At 42.3% G+C, this 19,893-nt stretch overlaps 1 protein-coding gene across 1 annotated transcript in view; it reads left to right on the top strand.

Moving 5' to 3' along the window:
• Positions 1-19,893, top strand: part of EIPR1 (EARP complex and GARP complex interacting protein 1) — a 486,875-nt gene that overhangs the window by 85,517 nt on the left and 381,465 nt on the right. Inside the window, exon 2 of the mRNA XM_029595793.1 lies at positions 5,663-5,746. Within this exon, the coding sequence (XP_029451653.1) occupies positions 5,663-5,746 (84 nt within the window). The remainder of the gene's footprint in view (positions 1-5,662; positions 5,747-19,893) is intronic.

Below are 19,893 nucleotides of genomic sequence, written 5' to 3'. Positions count from 1 at the left end.
TCTCAGAGAGAGGTTCCCAGCTGAAAGTCCTCCTGATCTGGGTAATTTTAACCAGATATAATCAGTGGAGCACTTCTCTGGGTATGTTCCGCTGTAACTTTATCACTCACCATCCTGCCGAATATCAATCTCAGTACAAATAACAGCTAACAGAGGCCAATTATTCAAAGAGTTTGTGCAGTTAACTCTTGGAGTTACCTGGTCAAAAATGAGATTTCAACATTTCACCTTGCTCCTCAGCTACATTTTATCTGGATAAATCATTCCCCTACATAAATTTAGCCAGAGAAAAAGAGGTGGAACTGGGAGATGTGGTGGGGATGGGGCTAAACTTTAGCCGGTGAACGCTGATATTCAGCGCTACACTAGTAACATTGGCCAGGTAAGTCTGGTTGGAAAAATACCTACAAAGAGCAATACTATAAAAACAGTCCAAGGAATAAAGAAAAGAATCATAAATATATAACATGTCAGTTGGAAGCTTCTGCAGCACAGAACATGCTGGGAATGGTATTGTCATGCTGGTTTATTAATAGATAAGGCAATAACATAAACATACCCTGATGTAGGATGCTTTATAGGTAAAAATTCAGTGAATGCTGGAAACACTCACAGTTACGTTATAGCTTAAATCCAGTCCAGGTTAATTTCCACAGTAATTCCTTTTCCTGGACAAACCCAGTCAATTCTCAAAACACAATTTCTACATAAGGACTTAACAGAGAGCTTCAATGCTTTCATATCTCATTGTATAACATCAGTATATATAAGATTAAGAAGAGCTCATGGGTCTTCCACTGTGATCCCACACTGCCACTTGGCCTTCTAAGAATCTAAATGCCGGAACACCTTCCAGGTGTCCCAGCTTACCTTTTGAACCCGAGTACCAATCTGGATCCACAAGGGCAGGGCCATACACCAGGCCATTAGTAGTCTGGGCCTAGTTTTCTCAGAGCTATTCTGTCACTCTTCATATAGTACACCAGCCCTGACCGAGCAGACCCTAGTTCAAGGCTGCCTGTAACGCTTTTTGCCCTAACAGAGCAAACTGATTAAAACCATGAAATGAAATACCACCATAATAGAATGTAGAGTGTATGAAATTAATACATTAATATTTAAAAACATAACAGCAATTTAAAGGAGAGCCACTTAACTGGAGTATAGCCTTCACTGTAAGCTATGCATGAAGAGATGAAGAAGCTAAAGATTTAGTCAATAGAAGGAAGGAGGGAAAGAGCAGATATGATAAAAACATTCAGATATCTAGCAGGCTTCAGTAAAATACTGGAGCATTTTCTGTCATGCCTTAATTTTGTAGGATAAAGAGTCATATGAAGCTGACTGGAGGGAAGCTCAAAAGGAATGTGAAAAAAATCTTTTTTCACTGAGATGGTGGATGCCTACAATGACTTCAGCAGAGATGTTAAGAGTGATGACATGTTTGTGGACAGAAACAAAGAGAGAGGGCACGGGTGCGAAATCACCAGCGATCTAGTAGGTCCTTATCCCTTGACATTTTCCGTGGTTTTCTGGCTGAAAGATTAGGACGTACTACCTTTACTTCTTACAGTGCACTCAGAAAGTATTCAAACTCTTTACTTTTTCTTTCCACATTTTGTTATGTTAAAACTTTATTCTAAAATGGATAATATGCATTTTTTCCCTCCCCAGTCTAAACAAAATTCCCATAATGACAAAGTGAAATCAGGTTTGTAGAAATTTGTGCAAATTAATTAAAAAAAAAAAAAACCAAACAAAAAACCTGAAATATCACATTTACATAAGTATTCAGACCCTTTACTCGGTGCTTTGTTGAGGCACCTTTTACAGCGATTACAGCCTCAAGTCTTCTTGGCATGCCTGTATTTGGGGATTTTCTCCTGTTCTTCTCTGCAGATACTCTCAAGTTCTCAGGTTGGATGGGGAGCGTCAAAGCAGAGCTATTTTCAGATCTCTCCAGAGATGGTCGATTGGGTTCAAGTCCAGGCTTGGCTGGGCCACTCACGAACATTCACAGACTTGTGCTGAAGCCACTCCTGTGTTGTCTTTGCTGTGTGCTTAGGATCGTTGTCCTTTTGGAAGGTGAATCGTCGCCCCAGAGGCCTACAGTGCTCTAGAGCTCGTTTTCATCAAGGATTTCTCTGTACTTTGCTCTGTCCATCTCTCCCTCGATCCTGACTAGTCTCCCAGTTCCTGCAGCTGAAAAACATTCCCACAGCATGATGCTACCACCACCATGCTTCACCATAGGAATGATATTTCCTAGGTGATGAGCGGTGCCTGGTTTCATCCAGATATGTCGCTTGGCATTCAGGCCAAAGATTTCAGTTTTGATTTCATCAGACCAGAGAATCTTGTTTCCCATGCTCGGATTTAAGTGCCTTTTGGCAAACTCCAAGTGGGCTGCCTTGTGCCTTTTACTGAAGAGTGGCTTCCGTCTGGCCAGTCTACTATAAAGGCCTGATTGGTGGAGTCCTGCAGAGATGGTTGTCCTTCTGGAAAGCTCCCATCTCCAGAGCAGAACTCTGGAGCTCTGTCAGATTGACCATCAGGTTCATGGTCATCTCCCTGACCAAGGCCCTTCTCCCCAGTTGCTCAGTTTGGGTGAGCAGCCAGCTCTCGGAAGAGTCTTGGTGGTTGCAAGCTTATTCTATTTAAGAATGATGGAGGCCACTATATTCTTCGAGACCTTCAATGCTGCAGCAATTTTTTTGTATCCTGCCCCAGATCTATGCTTTGACACAATCCTGTCTCGAAGGTCTACAGACAATTCCTTTGACTTCATTGCTTTGATTTTGCTCTGACATGCACTGTCAACTGTGGGACCTTATATAGCCAAATATGTGCCTTTCCAAATCAGGTCCAATCAATTGAATTTACTACAGGTGAACTCCAATCAAGTTGGAGAAACATCTCAAAGATGATCAATGGAAACAGGATGCACATGAGCTCAGCTTTGAGTGTCATCGCAAAGGATCTGAAATCTTACGTAAATGTGATATTTCAATTTTTTAAAATTCATTTGCACAAATTTCTACAAACCTGATTTTGCTTTGTCATTATGGGGTATTGTGCGTAGACTGAGGAGGGAAAAAATGCATATTATTCATTTTAGAATAAGGCTGTAATGTAACAAAATGTGGAAAAAGTGAAGGGTCTGAATACTTTCTGAATGCCCTGTATCTCTCAATATATTTTATTTTTCTATCAGAGTAGCTGAGGATAACATTTGGTAACCACTTAGTCATTCTCAGCTAGGAAATTTTATTTGCAGGTGTAAATTGTACATTTTGACTGATTATATGCTTTAAAAATGTCCTTTGACATTTTGTGCTGCACTTATGGGTCATAATAATATGAAATTGAACTGTCAGTAAGAAAAGACTGCAAAAGTAGATTTCATGTATTAATTTGCTGTGAAAAAAAAATCAGAACTTAAAGAGATGTCTTCCATCATTCATAGAAATGGGAACATAACTGTAGTTAAAGCCACCTCTTAGCCCAAATCTGGTCTTTCTGAACTGATTGCCTTGCACAGGTTTTATAGATAGCATTGATGAACTTTAGCAAAGGACAGATTTTTGCCATGTTCAGTTGTTATACTCATTTATATATTAAATTTAAGTTGAGGTGAAGGCGTGTTTGGTAGTGGTTAGAGCAAAGGGCTGAGAATCGGAAGCCAAGGTTCAAATCCTGCTTCTCCCACTGATATTCAATATGACCTCGGACAAGTTACTTCACTCTGCATTACATTATGTGCAAACGTAGGGGATCATTGACTAAGCTGTAATATTTTATCATGTGGGGGGTGTTCCTGAGATATTTCACTCTTCCCAAGAAAATATCGTGGCAGTATCAAAACGCTATTTTTTTTTTATTGCGGAAAAACATTGAGATAAAAAATAACATGGCAGGGACACAAAAAACGCACCATGGTGGCCCATTTTGCACAGGGCCACCATCATTGTAAATGATCCAGAGGCCCAAAAATACCCCCTTCTCAACTTATAAACATTCTTCCCGGGATGTCTACCAGTTTTCTCATCCAGCCCTCCCACCTCCTGTAGCGTGGGCCCAAAACGTTTAAAAATTAAATAATAAATCACTGTGCATGATGACCCCACCCATTCCCAAACCCCTCCTTGTTGTGGAAAATACCCCCTGATCCAAACAAATAGGCCTCCTATCAACTCCCCCCAGCAGCAGACATCCCCCCCCAGACCCTTTTCCCCAAAAGACACCTTCATCTCTGGGGTCTAATAAGTTCCATCCCCCTCCCTTGTAGTCAAAATAAACCATGATGGTCTAGGGGATATCCCATACCTTTTGAAGACTCAGTGATGCAGTCGTGGCCTGGAACACCCAGTAGCTCTGGGCTGTTGATGCCATTTTCCAAAATGGTGCTGAGCAGTCATTCCCACCAAAACCCAGGGAGAATATCTTTTGCGGAGGGTTTTGGGGAGGGTTGAAGGGGGCTATTTGTTTGGGTCACAAAGTAATTTTATAGAAAAGGGTTTGGGAAGGGGGTGGGCATTGCCATGTGCTTTTTGTTTTTTTCTAACTTTTTAGGACCACGTTGCCTCGATAGGGGGTGGGGTGGGCGGGGTATTCTTTCACAGTTGATGGAAGACCTTTTTTGTGAGGAAGTATTGAGATATGTCCCAATGCTCCTGCAGAAAATTATCTACAACTTTGGAGTTGTAGCTAATTTTTAAAGGAATAACGGGGCTGTGACAAGGCATGTTATTTTATTAGCATATGATTACCTATACATTAGTTGCTTTGCATACATTAGTAAATTTTATGCATGCAAAGCAGCTAATTTGAATAGGGGCAGATTTTAGAGGTAAAATCGTGCAATATTACTGTGATAGGAGTATATCACATTGCGCAATAAATGCTGTTTTACATGTGTTAGATTCTTAGAGCAGCTTCGTAAATTACCCCGTACATTGTAAGCCACCAGGGACAGAGAAATACTCACTGTACCTGAATTGTAACTCAACTTGGGTTTGAAAAGGCAAGGAATTAAATCCAAATCCACTAGTGCCATTCTTTTCTGTTTTTTTTCGTTCTGTGGCATGGAAGAGTCACATTGTGGACACTCAAGACCCGTATAGCTCCTGAACCACAAATTGAGTTGTACTGACAAACCTACTGTGTGTGCTGATTACAGATTTACGTAGTTGGTTAAAAAGAAAGAAGGCCGTAAGTCCATTGATTCCAGCCTTGTTATAATGGGGCCAACAGCTCTTTGTGAGCCAGATGTATTAAAGGTTCTTCCCCTAATGTTATATCTCTGGGCAATATGCTTAGTATATTGTATTTGTGGTATTTCATGGGGAGGTAAACAATCCTATTGTGCGTTAGCAGCAGTGTAAAATGACAGAGAGCAAGCAGTTTAAGTTCTTGGATCAGCGTATTTTTCTGGAGTCAAACTATACCTGTTTCCTCTGAAAACATGTTCAAATTACTCTTTGAGTAAAGAATCTCTCCTTCTGAAGGTGGTAAGTAATGTGGTGCAGTTGGCATTCAAAAGGTGGTCTTCATCGCCAGATGCCTTGTATTTTGTAAGCAGGCAGTCTTGAGCCTCACTGTAATTGATTTTTTTTAAAGATCATTTTGTGCCTTAATTTAATTTGTATTCCTTTTCTTTTAGGCACGTGCTCTGACGCCCCAGACAGCAGAAACAGATGCAATACGATTTTTAGTTGGAACACAGTCTCTTAGATACGATAATCAGGTGAATATTTAATGAATACTGCAGAGGTATTTGTAATAAGTTCCTTAATTTTACAATAGTACTGTCTGTTTCCAAATTATTGAATAAGGCAAATGATATAATATTTAGATGCTGCTTTGGATAAGATGACATACAGCCATTTATTAAGAATTCAAAATGGTTGTCAAGTATGATTATAGATTTAGGGGCAGATTTTAAAACCTGCGCGCGGGCGCAGATTTGTTCGCCCAACCCGGCGCGAACAAATATACGCCCGATTTTATAACATACGCGCGCAGCTGCGCGCATGTTATAAAATCCAGGGTCGACGCCCGCAAGGGGGTGCACAATTGTGCAACTTGCGTGCGCCGAGCCGCACAGCCTGCCTCCGTTCCCTCTGAGGCCGCTCCGAAATCAGAGCGGCCTCAGAGAGAACTTTCCTTCCACCCCCCCCTGCACCTTCCCCTCCCTTCCCCTACCTAACCCACCCCCCCTTACCTTTGTTGAAGAAGTTGCGCCTGCCTCCTGGCAGGTGTAACTTACGCATGTTGGCCAACGGCCGGCACGCGATCCTGGGCACAGCGGCAAATGGCTGCTGTGCCTGGAGGCTCAGGCCATGCCCCTCCCCTCCCCCGGTCCGCACACACCCCACACCTTTTTTTGCAAGCCCCGGGACATACGCGCGTCCCATAAGGACCTTTGTTTTCAGTATTTATTTATTTTTCCTGGGAATTTCTCACCAACTTTCTCCCATTTTTATTATAATCAACACTGAGAAATTCCCAGAGAAAATAAAATAAAAATTGAAAATGAAGGTCCTTGTGACTGTAAGATATGAGTGGCTTTGCTTCTCCTTACAAACCCAACATCTGATGTCAGTGCTACACCTTGAGGAGAAAGAGCTACACAGTGCCGGATTCAAGGGCAGATGACCCAAGTGACTACCAGGGTCGCTGGGCTTGGGGTATGCCTGTCAAGGACTGTCTTCTCATCTATCCACCCAACAGCTGAAACAAATAGTATGAATAGTTCTTTCTGACTTGTAATCTGGCAACACTGACCTGCTTTAGCCCGTGTTGTGTAAATGTTCTTTTTTTAAACATTTTTTATTTGTGGGAAAATTTACATCATCAGTGCTACTTGAAGAGATAGTGTGCATGTGAGTGATTCGTTATATCAATTACCTAAACAAAGAGAAGCACAAATTAACTTAAATTGATATATCACATTAAACTTTAAACTTAAGTAAGGTTCAAAACGGTCTATGAACACAGCTCTGGGTTATGTAGCAGTTGAGCCATTGTGGTTTCTGCACTTTGGACTAATAGAGTAACTGAGTCGTCGTTTTATCGTTTGATGCACCGATGTGTTTTGTGCACTATGGGCCTCACAGCAATTGTTTGATCATTTTATGAACAGTGCTGGATATGTTGTGAATTGACATCAGCTTCCATTAGATTCTAGCGAGAAGATAAGTAATCTTGCACTTTGAATTATTGTTTAAAAGAAGCAGAACTTTTGTCTAGTTTGTAGTGACTTTTTTTTAATTGCAGAAGAAAAATATACTGAAAAAAGATTTACTATTGCACTGATAGTAAATGATTATACTTCAGACATTTTAAGCCTGTAAGCCTTTTAAGACTGGTGATGTCAGTACCCGGTGGGTCATCAGAGTTAAATGATACCATTAGGTTACTAATTAAAAAGTGATGTTTTTGTTGCTGCATATGTAGACCGTTTTGAGCCTTACTTAAGTTTAATGTGATTATATTGTTCTCAGTGACACCATAAAAAGAATTGAACATCATGAGATTATTAAATAACAAACCCACATTAATACAACATTCACGTTGCTGTTTTTGTTAGCAAGAAAAAGCAAAATAGAATGTTTGAAATAAAATGTTTCAGATATGCTGTCTGTGGATTCATTGTTCACTAACCTCCAAGAATGTTTGGACCTTTATAGTCAAAAGCCAAGGGCTGTGTTGCAAACTGTTAGAGCGGCACACGGGAAGGGTGATTCTGGTGGCGCCGGAGTGGCCACGTCGTCCGTGGTTCACGGATCTGGCATGCTTGGCTCTAGAGGGTCCACTTCAGCTGACTCATCTAACGCATTTGCTCTGTCAGGGGCCCATATTTTCGGATCGGGAGGATCGCTTCTCTCTGGTGGCTTGGCTTTTGAGAGGCGGCGTTTACGCTTGAGGGGTTATTCAGAACAAGTCATTTCCACCCTCTTACAGGAAAGACGTCCAGCCACCTCTATGGCCTATGTGAGAGTTTGGAAGCTTTTTGAGACGTGGTGTCATCGTGTTCCTGCGACCCTTTAGCGGTGCATGTTCCTCGGGTGCTTGACTTTCTGCAACAGGACCTTGCTAAGGGCTTGGCGCTCAATTCCCTTCGTGTACAAGTTGCAGCTCTAGGTGCCTTGCGGGGAAACTTTGACGGCTGTTTGCTGGCAGTGCATCCGGATATTGCTCGTTTTCTTAAGGGGGTCAAATATTTGCGCCCTCTCATCCATTCGGTGTGTCCAGATTGGAGTTTGAATTTAGTCCTGCGAGTTCTATGTGGCGCTCCTTTCGAGCCTCTTCGTGGAATTTCCCTGAAAGATCTGACTTTGGAAACAGTGTTTTTTGGTGGCGATTTGCTCGGTCCGTAGGATCTCAGAGTTGGAGGCGCTGTCTTGTCGGGATCCTTTTCTTCGGATTTATGACGTTCGTGTATCGTTACATACGGTTCCGTCCTTTGTCCCTAAGGTGGTTTCAGCTTTTCACGTCAATCAAACTGTGGAGCTTCCGGGGTTCCCTAACTGGTCCCGGGAGTCTTCTCAGAACAGAAGCCTTCATCTTTTGGATGTGCGACGCACCTTATTGCATTATCTGGAGGTTACCAATGACTTCAGATGTTCTGATCATTTGTTCGTTCTCTTTGGTGGCCCAAAGAAGGGGGACAAAGCGTCAAAGGCGACCATATCTCAGTGGATTAAGGAAGCCATTTGCGCGGCATACATAGCCCGAGGGCGTCAGGTGCCTTTGGGTCTCAGAGCTCATTCCACTAGGGCCCAGGCTACCTCCTGGGCAGAGTGTCAGTTACTTTTGCCTCAGGAGATCTGTAGGGCGGCGGTGTGGTTGTCTATTCACACTTTTACAAAACATTACCGATTGGACGTTAAGGCTTCTGATGGACTGTACTTCGGGGAGAGTGTGCTTCGTGCAGGTCTTTCGGGTTCCTGCCCAGTGTAGGGTGGCTTGGGTACATCCCACTTTTCTGGACTGATCTGGGTATATTCAGGAAATGAAAATTGGTTCTTACCTGCTAATATTCGTTCCTGTAATACCACAGATCAGTCCAGAGGCCCACCCCTTTCTTCAGATACCGAAAGACTGACTTGGTCAGAATCTGCTTAAGATTTTATTGTTGAAGCTCCTTTTTTGCAGACATGATTCATGGAGCAGTTGTTCGTTCTGGTTTTTGCCAGCGGCGAAGTGATAGTCTGGAAATTTGGTTGGGTGCTACCCTTCGTTATTTAGTTCTGTTAGCATGGGCTTGGGTACAGGTCAATACTGAGCGACTGTAGATGGCACTCTCTTTATGTAGCAGTGCCCAAAGTTCTAATTGTTCTCTGACTCCAGCTGCTGGTAGGGATACACAACCCACTTTTCTGGACTGATCTGTGGTATGCAGGACAAACGGTGGTGATCGGTATAAGCAGCAAATACCAATAAAAAATCCCTACTTATACCGATCACCACCGTTTGTCCTGCTTTCCAGCATTATTGATCGGCTTCCGATTTGTTTCTTGGGTCCTGATCTGTGGTATTACAGGAACGAAAATTAGCAGGTAAGAACCAACTTTCATCTAATCCAGGTCACAAGTAACCCGCAGGATCCCAAGGGGTAAATTGCATGCTGCTTATCCTAGGAATAAGCAGTGGATTTCTGCAACTCCACCTTAGTAATGGTTTATGGATTTTTCCTCCAGGAACTTTTCCAAATCTTTCTTATATGCACCTAAACTAATAGCTTTCACCACATCCTCTGGCAAAGAATTCCAGAGCTTAATTATACATTGAAATAAAAAATGTTTTCTCATTAATTTTAAACGTGTCATCTAGTACAGTGGTTCCCAACCTGTCATGGAGGAACCCAGCCAGTCAGGTTTTCCGGATATGAATATGCATGAATATGAATATACATGAGGGAGATTTGCATGCTCTGCCTAATTTGCATGCATATTTATTTCATGCATATTTATTGTGGTTATCCTGAAAACCAAACTGGTTGGGGGTCTTCCAGGACAGGTTTGGGAACTACTGACCTAGTAACTTCATTGGGTGTTCCCTAGTCTTTGTACTCTTTGAAAGAGTAAACAACTGATGTAACATTTACTTGTTCTATTCCACTCATCATTTTATTGACCTCTATCATATCCTACCTCAGCCCCCTCTTCTCCAAGCTGAAGAGTCCTAACCTCTTTAGCTTTCTCATAGGAGAATCGTTCCATTCCCTTTATCATTTTGGTTGCCCTTCTTTGTATCTTTTCTAATTCAGCTGTATCTTTTTTGAGATTTGGTAACCAGAACTGCACACAGTACTCAAGGTGAGGTTGCACCATGGAGCAATACAGAGGAGTATCCTAGTGGTTAGAGCAATGGGCTACAAACCAGGGAAGCCAGGGTTCAAATCGTGCTGCTACTCCTTGTGACCTTGGGCAAGTCACTTCACCCTCCATTGTCTCAGGTACAAACTTAAATTGTGAGCTTTCCAGGGACAGGGAAATATCTACAGTGCCTGAATGTAATCCACTTTGAAGTGTCTGAAAGCTGAAATATAAATCAAATAAATAAGCTCTGGAATTCTTTGCCAAAGGATGTGGTGAAAGCTGTTAATGTAGCTGCATTTAAAAAAGGGTTTGGACAAGTTCCTGGAGGGAAAGTCCATAAACCATAAGAACATAAGAAATTGCCATGCTGGGTCAGACCAAGGGTCTATCAAGCCCAGCATCCTGTTTCCAATAGAGGCCAAACCAGGCCACAAGAACCTGGCAATTACCCAAACACTAAGAAGATCCAATGCTACTGATGAAATTAATAGCAGTGGCTATTCTCTAAGTAAACTTGATTAATAGCCGTTAATGGACTTCTCCTCCAAGAACTTATCCAAACCTTTTTTGAACCCAGCTACACTAACTGCACTAACCACATCCTCTGGCAACAAATTCCAGAGCTTTATTGTGTGTTGAGTGAAAAAGAATTTTCTACGATTAGTCTTAAATGTGCTACTTGCTAACTTCATGGAATGCCCCCTAGTCCTTCTATTATTCGAAAGTGTAAATAACAGAGTCACATCTACTCGTTCAAGACCTCTCATGATCTTAAAGACCTCTATCATATCCCCCCTCAGCCGTCTCTTCTCCAAGCTGAACACCCCTAACTTCTTCAGCCTTTCCTCATAGGGGAGCTGTTCCATCCCCTTTATCATTTTGGTTGCCCTTCTCTGTACCTTCTCCATCGCAACTATATCTTTTTTGAGATGCGACGACCAGAATTGTACACAGTATTCAAGGTGCGGTCTCACCATGGAGCGATTATAGAGGCATTATGACATTTTCAGTTTTATTAACCATTCCCTTCCTAATAATTCCTAACATTCTGTTTGCTTTTTTGACTGCTGCAGCACACTGAGCTGATGATTTTAAAGTATTAACCACTATGATGCCTTTTTCCTGGGTGGTAGCTCCTAATATGGAACCTATTATCGTGTAACTACAGCAAGGGTTATTTTTCCCTGTATGCAACACCTTGCACTTGTCCACATTAAATTTCATCTGCCATTTGGATGCCCAATCTTCCAGTCTTGCAAAGTCCTCCTTTAATGTATCACAGTCCACTTGAGATTTAACTGCTCTGAATAATTTTGTATCATCCGCAAATTTGATAACCTCACTCATTGTATTCCTTTCCAAATCATTTATATATATATTGAAAAGCACAGGTCCAAGTACAGATCCCTGAGGCACTCCACTGTTTACCCTTTTCCACTGAGAAAATTGACCATTTAATCCTACTCTCTGTTTCCTGTTTTTTAACCAGTTTGTAATCCAGGAAAGGACATCGCCTCCTATCCCATGACTTTTTAGTTTTCGTAGAAGCCTCTCATGAGGGACTTTGTCAAACACCTTCTGAAAATCCAAATACACTACATCTACTAGTTCACCTTTATCCACATGTTTATTAACTCCTTCAAAAAAATGAAGCAGATTTGTTAGGCAAGACTTCCCTTGGGTAAATCCATGTTGACTGTGTTCCAGTAAACCATGTCTTTCTATGTGCTCTACGATGTTGATCTTGAGAATAGTTTCCACTATTTTTCCCAGCACTGAAGTCAGGCTCACTGGTCTATAGTTACCCGGATCACCCCTGGAGCCTTTTTTAAATATTGGGGTTACATTGGCCACCCTCCAGTCTTCAGGTACAATGGATGTTTTTAATGATAGGTTACAAATTTTAACTTATAGATCAGAAATTTCATTTTTTCGTTCCTTCAGTACCCTAGGATGCATACCATCTTGTCCAGGTGATTTGCTACTCTTTAGTTTGTCATTCTGGCCTACTACATCTTCCAGGTTCACAGTGATTTCGTTCAGTTCATCTGACTCATCACCCCTGAAAACCATCTCAGGAACTGGTATCTCCCCAAAATCCTCATTAATAAACATGGAAGCAATGAATTCAGTTAGTCTTTCTGCAATGGCCTTATCTTCCCTAAGAGCCCCTTTAACCCCTCGGTCATCTAATGGTCCAACCGACTCCCTTACAGGTTTCTTGCTTCGGATATATTTTAAAAAGTTTTTATTATGAGTTTTTGCCTCTATGGCCAACTTCATTTCAAATTCTCTCTTCGCTTGTCTTATCAATGTTTTACACTTAACTTGACAATGCTTATGTTTTATCCTATTTTCTTCAGATGGATCCTTCCAATTTTTGAAGGATTTTTTTTTGGCTAAAATAGCCTCTTTCACTTCACCTTTTAACCATGACGGTAATCGTTTTGCCTTCTTTCCATCTTTCCTTAATGTGTGGAATACATATGCACTGCGCCTCTAGGATTGTATTTTTAAACAATGTCCATGCCTGTTGAACACTTTTAAATTTTGCAGCTCCACCTTTCAGTTTTTTTCTAACTATTTTCCTCATTTTATCAAAGTTTCTCTTGTGGAAGTTTAGTGTTAGAGCTACAGATTTATTTTTTGTCCCCCTTCCAGTTATTAGTTTAAATTTGATCATGTTATGATCACTCTTACCAAGTGGCCCCACCACTGTTAACTCTCTCACCAAATCCTGCGTTCCACAAAGAATTAAATCTAAAATAGCTCCCTCTCTTGTTGGTTCCTGAACTAATTGCTCCATGAAGCAGTCATTTATTACATCCAGGAACTTTGTCTCTAGCAAGTCCCGATATTACATTTACCCAGTCAATATTGGGGTAATTGATCTCAATTGAGATATCACACCGGTTTACATTCAGGTACTGAGGCAATGTAGGGTAAAGTGACTTGCCCAAGGTCACAAGGAGTGACAGCGGGACTTGAACCTTGGTTTCCTGGTTCATAGTCCAGTGCTCTAACCACTAGGCTATTCCTCCTCCCTGACTTCTCTTAGCATTTCATCATCTGTCTGACCATTTTGTCTAGGTGGACGGTAGTATACTCCTATCACTATACTCTTACCCAACACACATGGGTTTTCTAACCATATAGATTCTACTGAGCATTTAGTCTCTTGTATGACTTTATCCTGTTGGACTCTATACCCTCCTGGACATAAAGTGCCACATCTATTACACAATTTTATTAATTACAATGTTAATCTATAATATTTATTATCATTATGTTTTATTGTCATCCAGTTATATTGTTACATATGTGCCACTGTTCTATGTAAAGCCCCTTATCTTGTTGGGCAGTTTATTGTTATATGTAAACCGGAGTGATTTGTAGTCTCTATAAGAACCTCTGTATATAAAAAATTAAAAATAAAAATAAATAAATAATAAATCTCCACCAAGTTGGTCCTCCGTATCATTGCGATATAGCACTGTCCCATTGGTTATCCTCCTTCCACCAAGTCTCTGTGATGCCAATTATGTCAATCTCATCATTTGCTGCTATACATTCAGTTAGTGTAGCTGGGTTCAAAAAAGGTTTGGATAAGTTCTTGGAGGAAAAGTCCATTAACGGCTATTAATCAAGTTTACTTAGGGAATAGCCACTGCTAATGTTTGCATCAGTAGCATGGGATCTTCTTAGTGTTTGGATAATTGCCAGGTTCTTGTGGCCTGGTTTGGCCTCTGTTGGAAACAGGATGCTGGGCTTGATGGACCCTTGGTCTGACCCAGCATGGCAATTTCTTATGTTCTTATGACTTCTGCATTGGCATACAGACATTTCAAAGTGTGTTTTTTGTTTGTATTAACAACCTGCTTTTCAGTTGTTTGGGATAATTCGGAAATCATTAGCTTAGGTGATTTTTTACATATATCCATATGGCTATGTTTGCTTTTAAAGGAACCTCTCTTTTGGGATGCCCTAATTCTCCTGTTTCATTAGTATCCTTCAAGGATACATTTCTCTGAACCATGCACTGTGAGTGACTGTCGGCTTTCCCCCTTGTTCTAGTTTAAAAGCTGCTCTATCTCCTTTTTGAAAGTTAGTGCCAGCTGCTTGGTTCCACTCTGGTTAAGGTGGAGCCCATCCTTTCGGAAAAGTCTCCCCTTTCCCCAAAAGTTTCCCCAGTTCTTTATAAAGCTGAATCCCTCTTCCCTGCACCATCGTCTCATCCACACATTGAAACTCTGGAGCTCTGCCTGCCTCTGGAGACCTGCACGTGGAACAGGAAGCATTTCAAAGAATGCCACCCTGGAGGTTCTGGATTTCAGCTTCCTACCTAAAATCCTAAATTTGGCTTCCAGAACCTCTCTCCCACATTTTCCTATGTCGTTGGTGCCCATATGTACCACGACAGCCGGCTCCTCCCCAGCACTGTCTATAATCCTATCTAGGTGACGTGTGAGGTCTGCCACCTTCGCACCAAGCAGGCAAGTTACCAGGCGGTCCTCTCGTCCACCAGCCACCCTGTTATCTATATTAAGGTGGACTTAGGGAATCCACTTCTTAGCCCTGGGATAAGCAGCCTGTTAACTATCTAACCTTGGGATCCTGCCAGGTACTTGTGACCTGTATAGGGTACTGTTGGAAATAGGAAATTGGGCTTGATGGACTTTTGGTTTGACCCCCTTATATCAAGTTTTATGTTCATATGTTCTCTGTTTTATTCTCCTTTCCTTTCCTAATAATTCCTAGCATGCTTTTTGCTTTCTTGGCTACTGCATACTGAACAGAATATTTGAATGATGATGCCTTGATCCTTTTCCTGAATGGTGACTCCTAATGTAAAATCTTCCATTGTGTATCTATAATTTCGGTTACTCTTACCTAAGTGCATCATTTGCACTTGTCCATATTAAATTTCATTAGCCATTTGCATTCCTTGCCTCTCAGTTTTGCAAAGTCCTCTGGCAAGTTCTCATAATCCTCTTGTGATTTAACAACCTTGAATAAAGTATTATTGGCAAATTTGATCACCTCCTCGTCAATCCCATTCTCAGGTCATTTATAAATATATAAAAAGCAGTGGTTCCAGAACAGATCTCTGGAGCATGCCCCCTTTCTCCCCCAGGAAAATGTACCATTTAGCCCTACTCTCTGTTTTCTATCTTTTGAACCAGTTTGCAATCCACAATAGCACACTGCCCCCTATCCCATGACTCTTTAATTTCCTAAGTCTCTGATGAGGGACTTTGTCAAATGCTTTCTGGAGATCCATGTACACTATATCAGCTGGCTCACCTTTAGTCACATGTTTGTTTAAACCCTCAAAAAATGTAGCAGATTGGTGAGGAAAGACTTGCATAGGCTAAATCCATGTTGGCTTTGTCCTATTAAACTATATCTATCTGCAGGCTAGAGATGTTGTGTAAGAACGAACTCTGGTCAGAATTCGGACCATATATAGTGAGGAATGTTAGCAAAGTGTTATTAATTAATACTTTCAGAGCTACGTATCATACCTCAGGGTCCCTGTGGACGTCTTTGACATCTATAACCAGGGATTTAGAAAATAATATCCCCACCCCCTTCGTACATCCGATGAATTGATGCTGAGGCTAAAAATTGTTGGGGAAAAAATCTGCCCAGAGGAGCTGTTCTGCCCGCTTTAGTAAATGGGTTTCCTGGCAAAAAATGATGTTTGCCTTACCCCTTTTTGCCCCTTAAAAAAGTAGTTTCCATTTTGTAGGGGAATTCAGAACCTTAACATTTATCGAGACTGTTGCGTCTGTCGGTCGCAGATGGCTGCGACTGCTCTGCCTCACCTCTTTTTTGCCTTTCTCCTCCTCCGTGGGTAAGATGGCTGCCTCCAGTGCCATGTGCCGAAACCCTTGGCGTCTCCAACTCAGCATGGGCGTCCCCGTACGCCATGCTCCTTCCTGTGGCCTCCTAGGGCATGGCCTCCTAGGGCGTGCACACTGCCTATGCTTATCTACACATCATGGCGGGAACCTCAGGGTGCCCCCACGTATGACGTATTTAAGCTTCCACTCTGCTCCTAATGAACAAGTTAGCAAGGACTTTGGGTTAGCTACTCTGACCGCTTCTAAGCTGCATGCTTAGACTCCTCGCTACCCTCTGGGGTATCTCGTTTCTGAAGAAACTCTGGGCACTTGCTCCTTGGGGGTCTCTCGCTTCCAACTACCCTTCGGGGTTTCTACTACTAATTAGACAACTGCTCCTCGGGGTCTCTCTTCTCTTTTCAGGATCATCTGCGTTTCCAGATACTCTCTCCTCGAGGGCCTATCCAGCTCAGAGTATCCTGCACCACGGACCTCAGGTCCCATCTTCACCATCTACCACGGACCTCGGGTCCCATCTTCACCATCTACCTGCACTACTCTTCAGTTAGTACCTCTATGATCCAGCTCTCCATTTCCACCCACCAGGTTCGGCTTATCCCGCTCTGCGGAACACTACCAACCTTGTACATCTAGGTGAGACTTCTCCATCTGAGGCTGTCTGAATGTATTGGCAGCTTGCTGGACATCAGTGCTGAACGTATTGGCACCTTGCTGGACATCAGTGCCATCTTTTCCTGCACAATTACCATCTATCTACAGCAGTACAATAAAGCTTTCCATCTCCAGTGTCTGCTCTCTGAGTCTAGCCTATTGCTGTGGTTCCCCATGGAAGGGAGTCATCACCACTGTGACTAAGAGTCCACACTATGCCTCAAACCCAACAGAGAGTATACATAGCTCATCCATTAGAAAATATTAGAGACTTAGAGCTTATATGCCCACTGCCCCGATTATCCACCCCCTTAATAAGGAATACAGGGATCTCAGCTGAACCTCCTTGTAAGGCTAAGATGGGTACCCATCGGTATCTGATTGATAACCATATTCTTCCCCATGTCCCTCCCTTCTCCCCCCCCCCCCAATAGCCCCTGATTCTCTGCCCACAGCTCTCCATGGTGGGCTTCCTCCTCCTGGAGGTGTGATGTCATCGAAGTCCTGACCCCTTGCTCCTGGGGTCCTCCCGACCATCACTAAGCCAGAAATATATGATAAATAGTCATGCCCCCTTGCCAACAGTTAGCACAGGGAACTAGTTGTATGGAAAATCATAGCATAATCGCCTTGCTGGTATCAACAAGGTTCACCCATTATAGAAAAATGCAAACTGTCTATGTAGATTAGTCAGGATGATCAGAGAGCTGACATGAACCACTGGGATGTCTCCGTAGACGTTTGCCTCCCTTCTCGACCCGTTGCCACCTTGGGGTATCACTCCGGAGTTTGGTAGGATTCTGGGACTCAGAATCATCTCGTGACCTCGCGGTGGGCATCCCAGTGGCCTGCATTATGTCCAGCGCTTCCTCTGCAGATGATACTCAGGAAGATATTACGGCAATGGTGAAGCTCAGGCCGAATGGGAATAACCACCTGTATCTGATGTTATTAGCTCGCAGGGATGTGTGGTTGGTGCCAGGTCCTGAAAGATCTCCACCTTGTGGTTCTCCAATGATGTTGAGCCCACTTTACGGGCCTGGAGTGCAATCTCTTCCATTTGGATGTAACTGTGGAAACATGCTATAATGTTCCTGGATCTCTCCGAACAAATAGCTCCCAACGAGCGATGGGCCCATTCTATTTTGATTGTAGCTGCCTCCACTGGTTCAGTGTCTGTGCTGAGAATTTGGGCACAAATGTTACTGACAACCTGCTTGCAATTACTGAGTTCCTGAGATTCAGGTAGTCCCCTAAACCTTAAATTTCTCCTAGACCTATCCTCAAGGTCCTCGAGCCTGCTAAGGAGATCATCCTGTGTTTTTATCAGTTTATCCTGATCCAGCCTGCAGTTAGAAATTTCAGAAGCTTGGTCCTCCAAGCAGGTCTACGTCTCTGCGACCCTGTTTCCCAGTGCTGTAACATCTTTCTGGATTTCAGCCAGAACCCGTGCAGTTCTTTTTTCAGTCCCTCCATGTCTCCTCTGAGCTCTCCGAACCATTTAAGAAAATCTGTGCGGCTCGGCGGTGCATCCCCTGCCTCCTCCGCTCTGGGTTCGCTCACCTGCTCTGCCACACGTGCGGCCTGCATATCGCTGTCAGGGCCCGTCTCCATTGCCGCTGCCAAAAAGGAAAATCGCTGGAGGTCAGTTTTTTTCTGGTCCGCCATTCTGTCGTTGGGGCAGCCTGCCGCTTCAATTTTTTGTTTGGGGCTCGCTCGGGGGAACGCGATGGGGGCTGATGTAATCTGTTGGGTGAGGAGCTCCCGGTTTAGGCAGCCATTCCCAGCGGTGACGTCACTTCCTCTCCATAGACTATTTTAATGATAGTTTACAAATTACTAATGGCAGGTCTGCAATTTCATTTTTCTGTTTTTAGCACTTTAGGATGTATACCATGTGGCCTAGGTGATTTGCTACTCTATAGTATGTCAATTTGGCCTATTACATCTTCCAGGTACACTGACATTTATTTCAGTTCTACTGAATCATCACCTTTGAATATCATTTCTGACATGGGTATTTCTCTTACATCTTTCTCAGTGAATACAGAAGCAAAAAAATTAATTTAGTCTTTCTGGAATGGCCTTATCTTCCCTAAGAGCCCCTTTAACCCCTCGGTCATCTAACGGTCCAACTGACTTCCTCGCAGGCTTTTTACTTTGAATGTAACTGAAAAAGTTTTTATTATGAGCTTTTACTTCCATGGAAAGCTTCTTTTCAAATTCTCTCTTCGCCTTTCTTATTCAATACTCTTCGTTCCAAGCTCTCCAATTCATTCATGATGCAGAGCTGAGGGATGCTTTTCCTAATGTGCAGATAGCATTGAAAGTTCTGCTCACACTGTCACTCACAGCTGCTAGTGCTGAGTGCACGTTTCCAGAGCTCAGGCTCATTAAAATATATCTTTGGTAATGGCCAGCTAGAAACCTATGTCACTTGTTATATTAAGTGAAAATGCCATGAGTCCGGTGTATAGATCTCTCTCTGATGCTGTACTTTATTTTACAATGGCAAAGGTGAATAAAGCAACCTCTAAACTAAAGAACTAGGGTTTGCATTGTAGACTATCATTTCCTGCAATGCTGTTTAATACTGGTTCCCCCAGTGTTGGTGCACAGTTCATGTTTTTGCTGTTAGTACATTTCAATTATTCTTAAAATTAAAAAGCTTTGGTAGATTTAGAGGAAAGAAATTGGTTTTAATTTGTTGATATATGGCATGGAAAAAACAGATGTACAGATTTTAGTGTGCAAATTTATCATCTTATATGGTGGGGTAAATCATGCAGAGAAATTGTGCATCAAAGTTGTGAAATGAACTATAAACACAATACATAATTAAGATATTAAAAAGTTCAATAAATAGGGGGAGAGGGACTGCTGAAGATGTTCCTTGCCTGCAGTGACATTTGCTACAAATAATAAATTCAAAAAGTGAATAAACCTCTATCCAATGTTCATAGGTAGTTCACCATCAAACAATGGTCAGAGCTCCAACTCAGCCAATATATTGTGCTTGTAATACTAAAAATGTTTAGTATAGTTAGGTA

This window comes from Rhinatrema bivittatum, chromosome 3 (genome assembly GCF_901001135.1).
Source record: "Rhinatrema bivittatum chromosome 3, aRhiBiv1.1, whole genome shotgun sequence".
NCBI classification, from domain to species: Eukaryota; Metazoa; Chordata; class Amphibia; order Gymnophiona; family Rhinatrematidae; genus Rhinatrema; species Rhinatrema bivittatum.
Note: the sequence above shows the minus strand (reverse complement) of the source record. Positions and strands in the feature narration are given on the sequence as shown.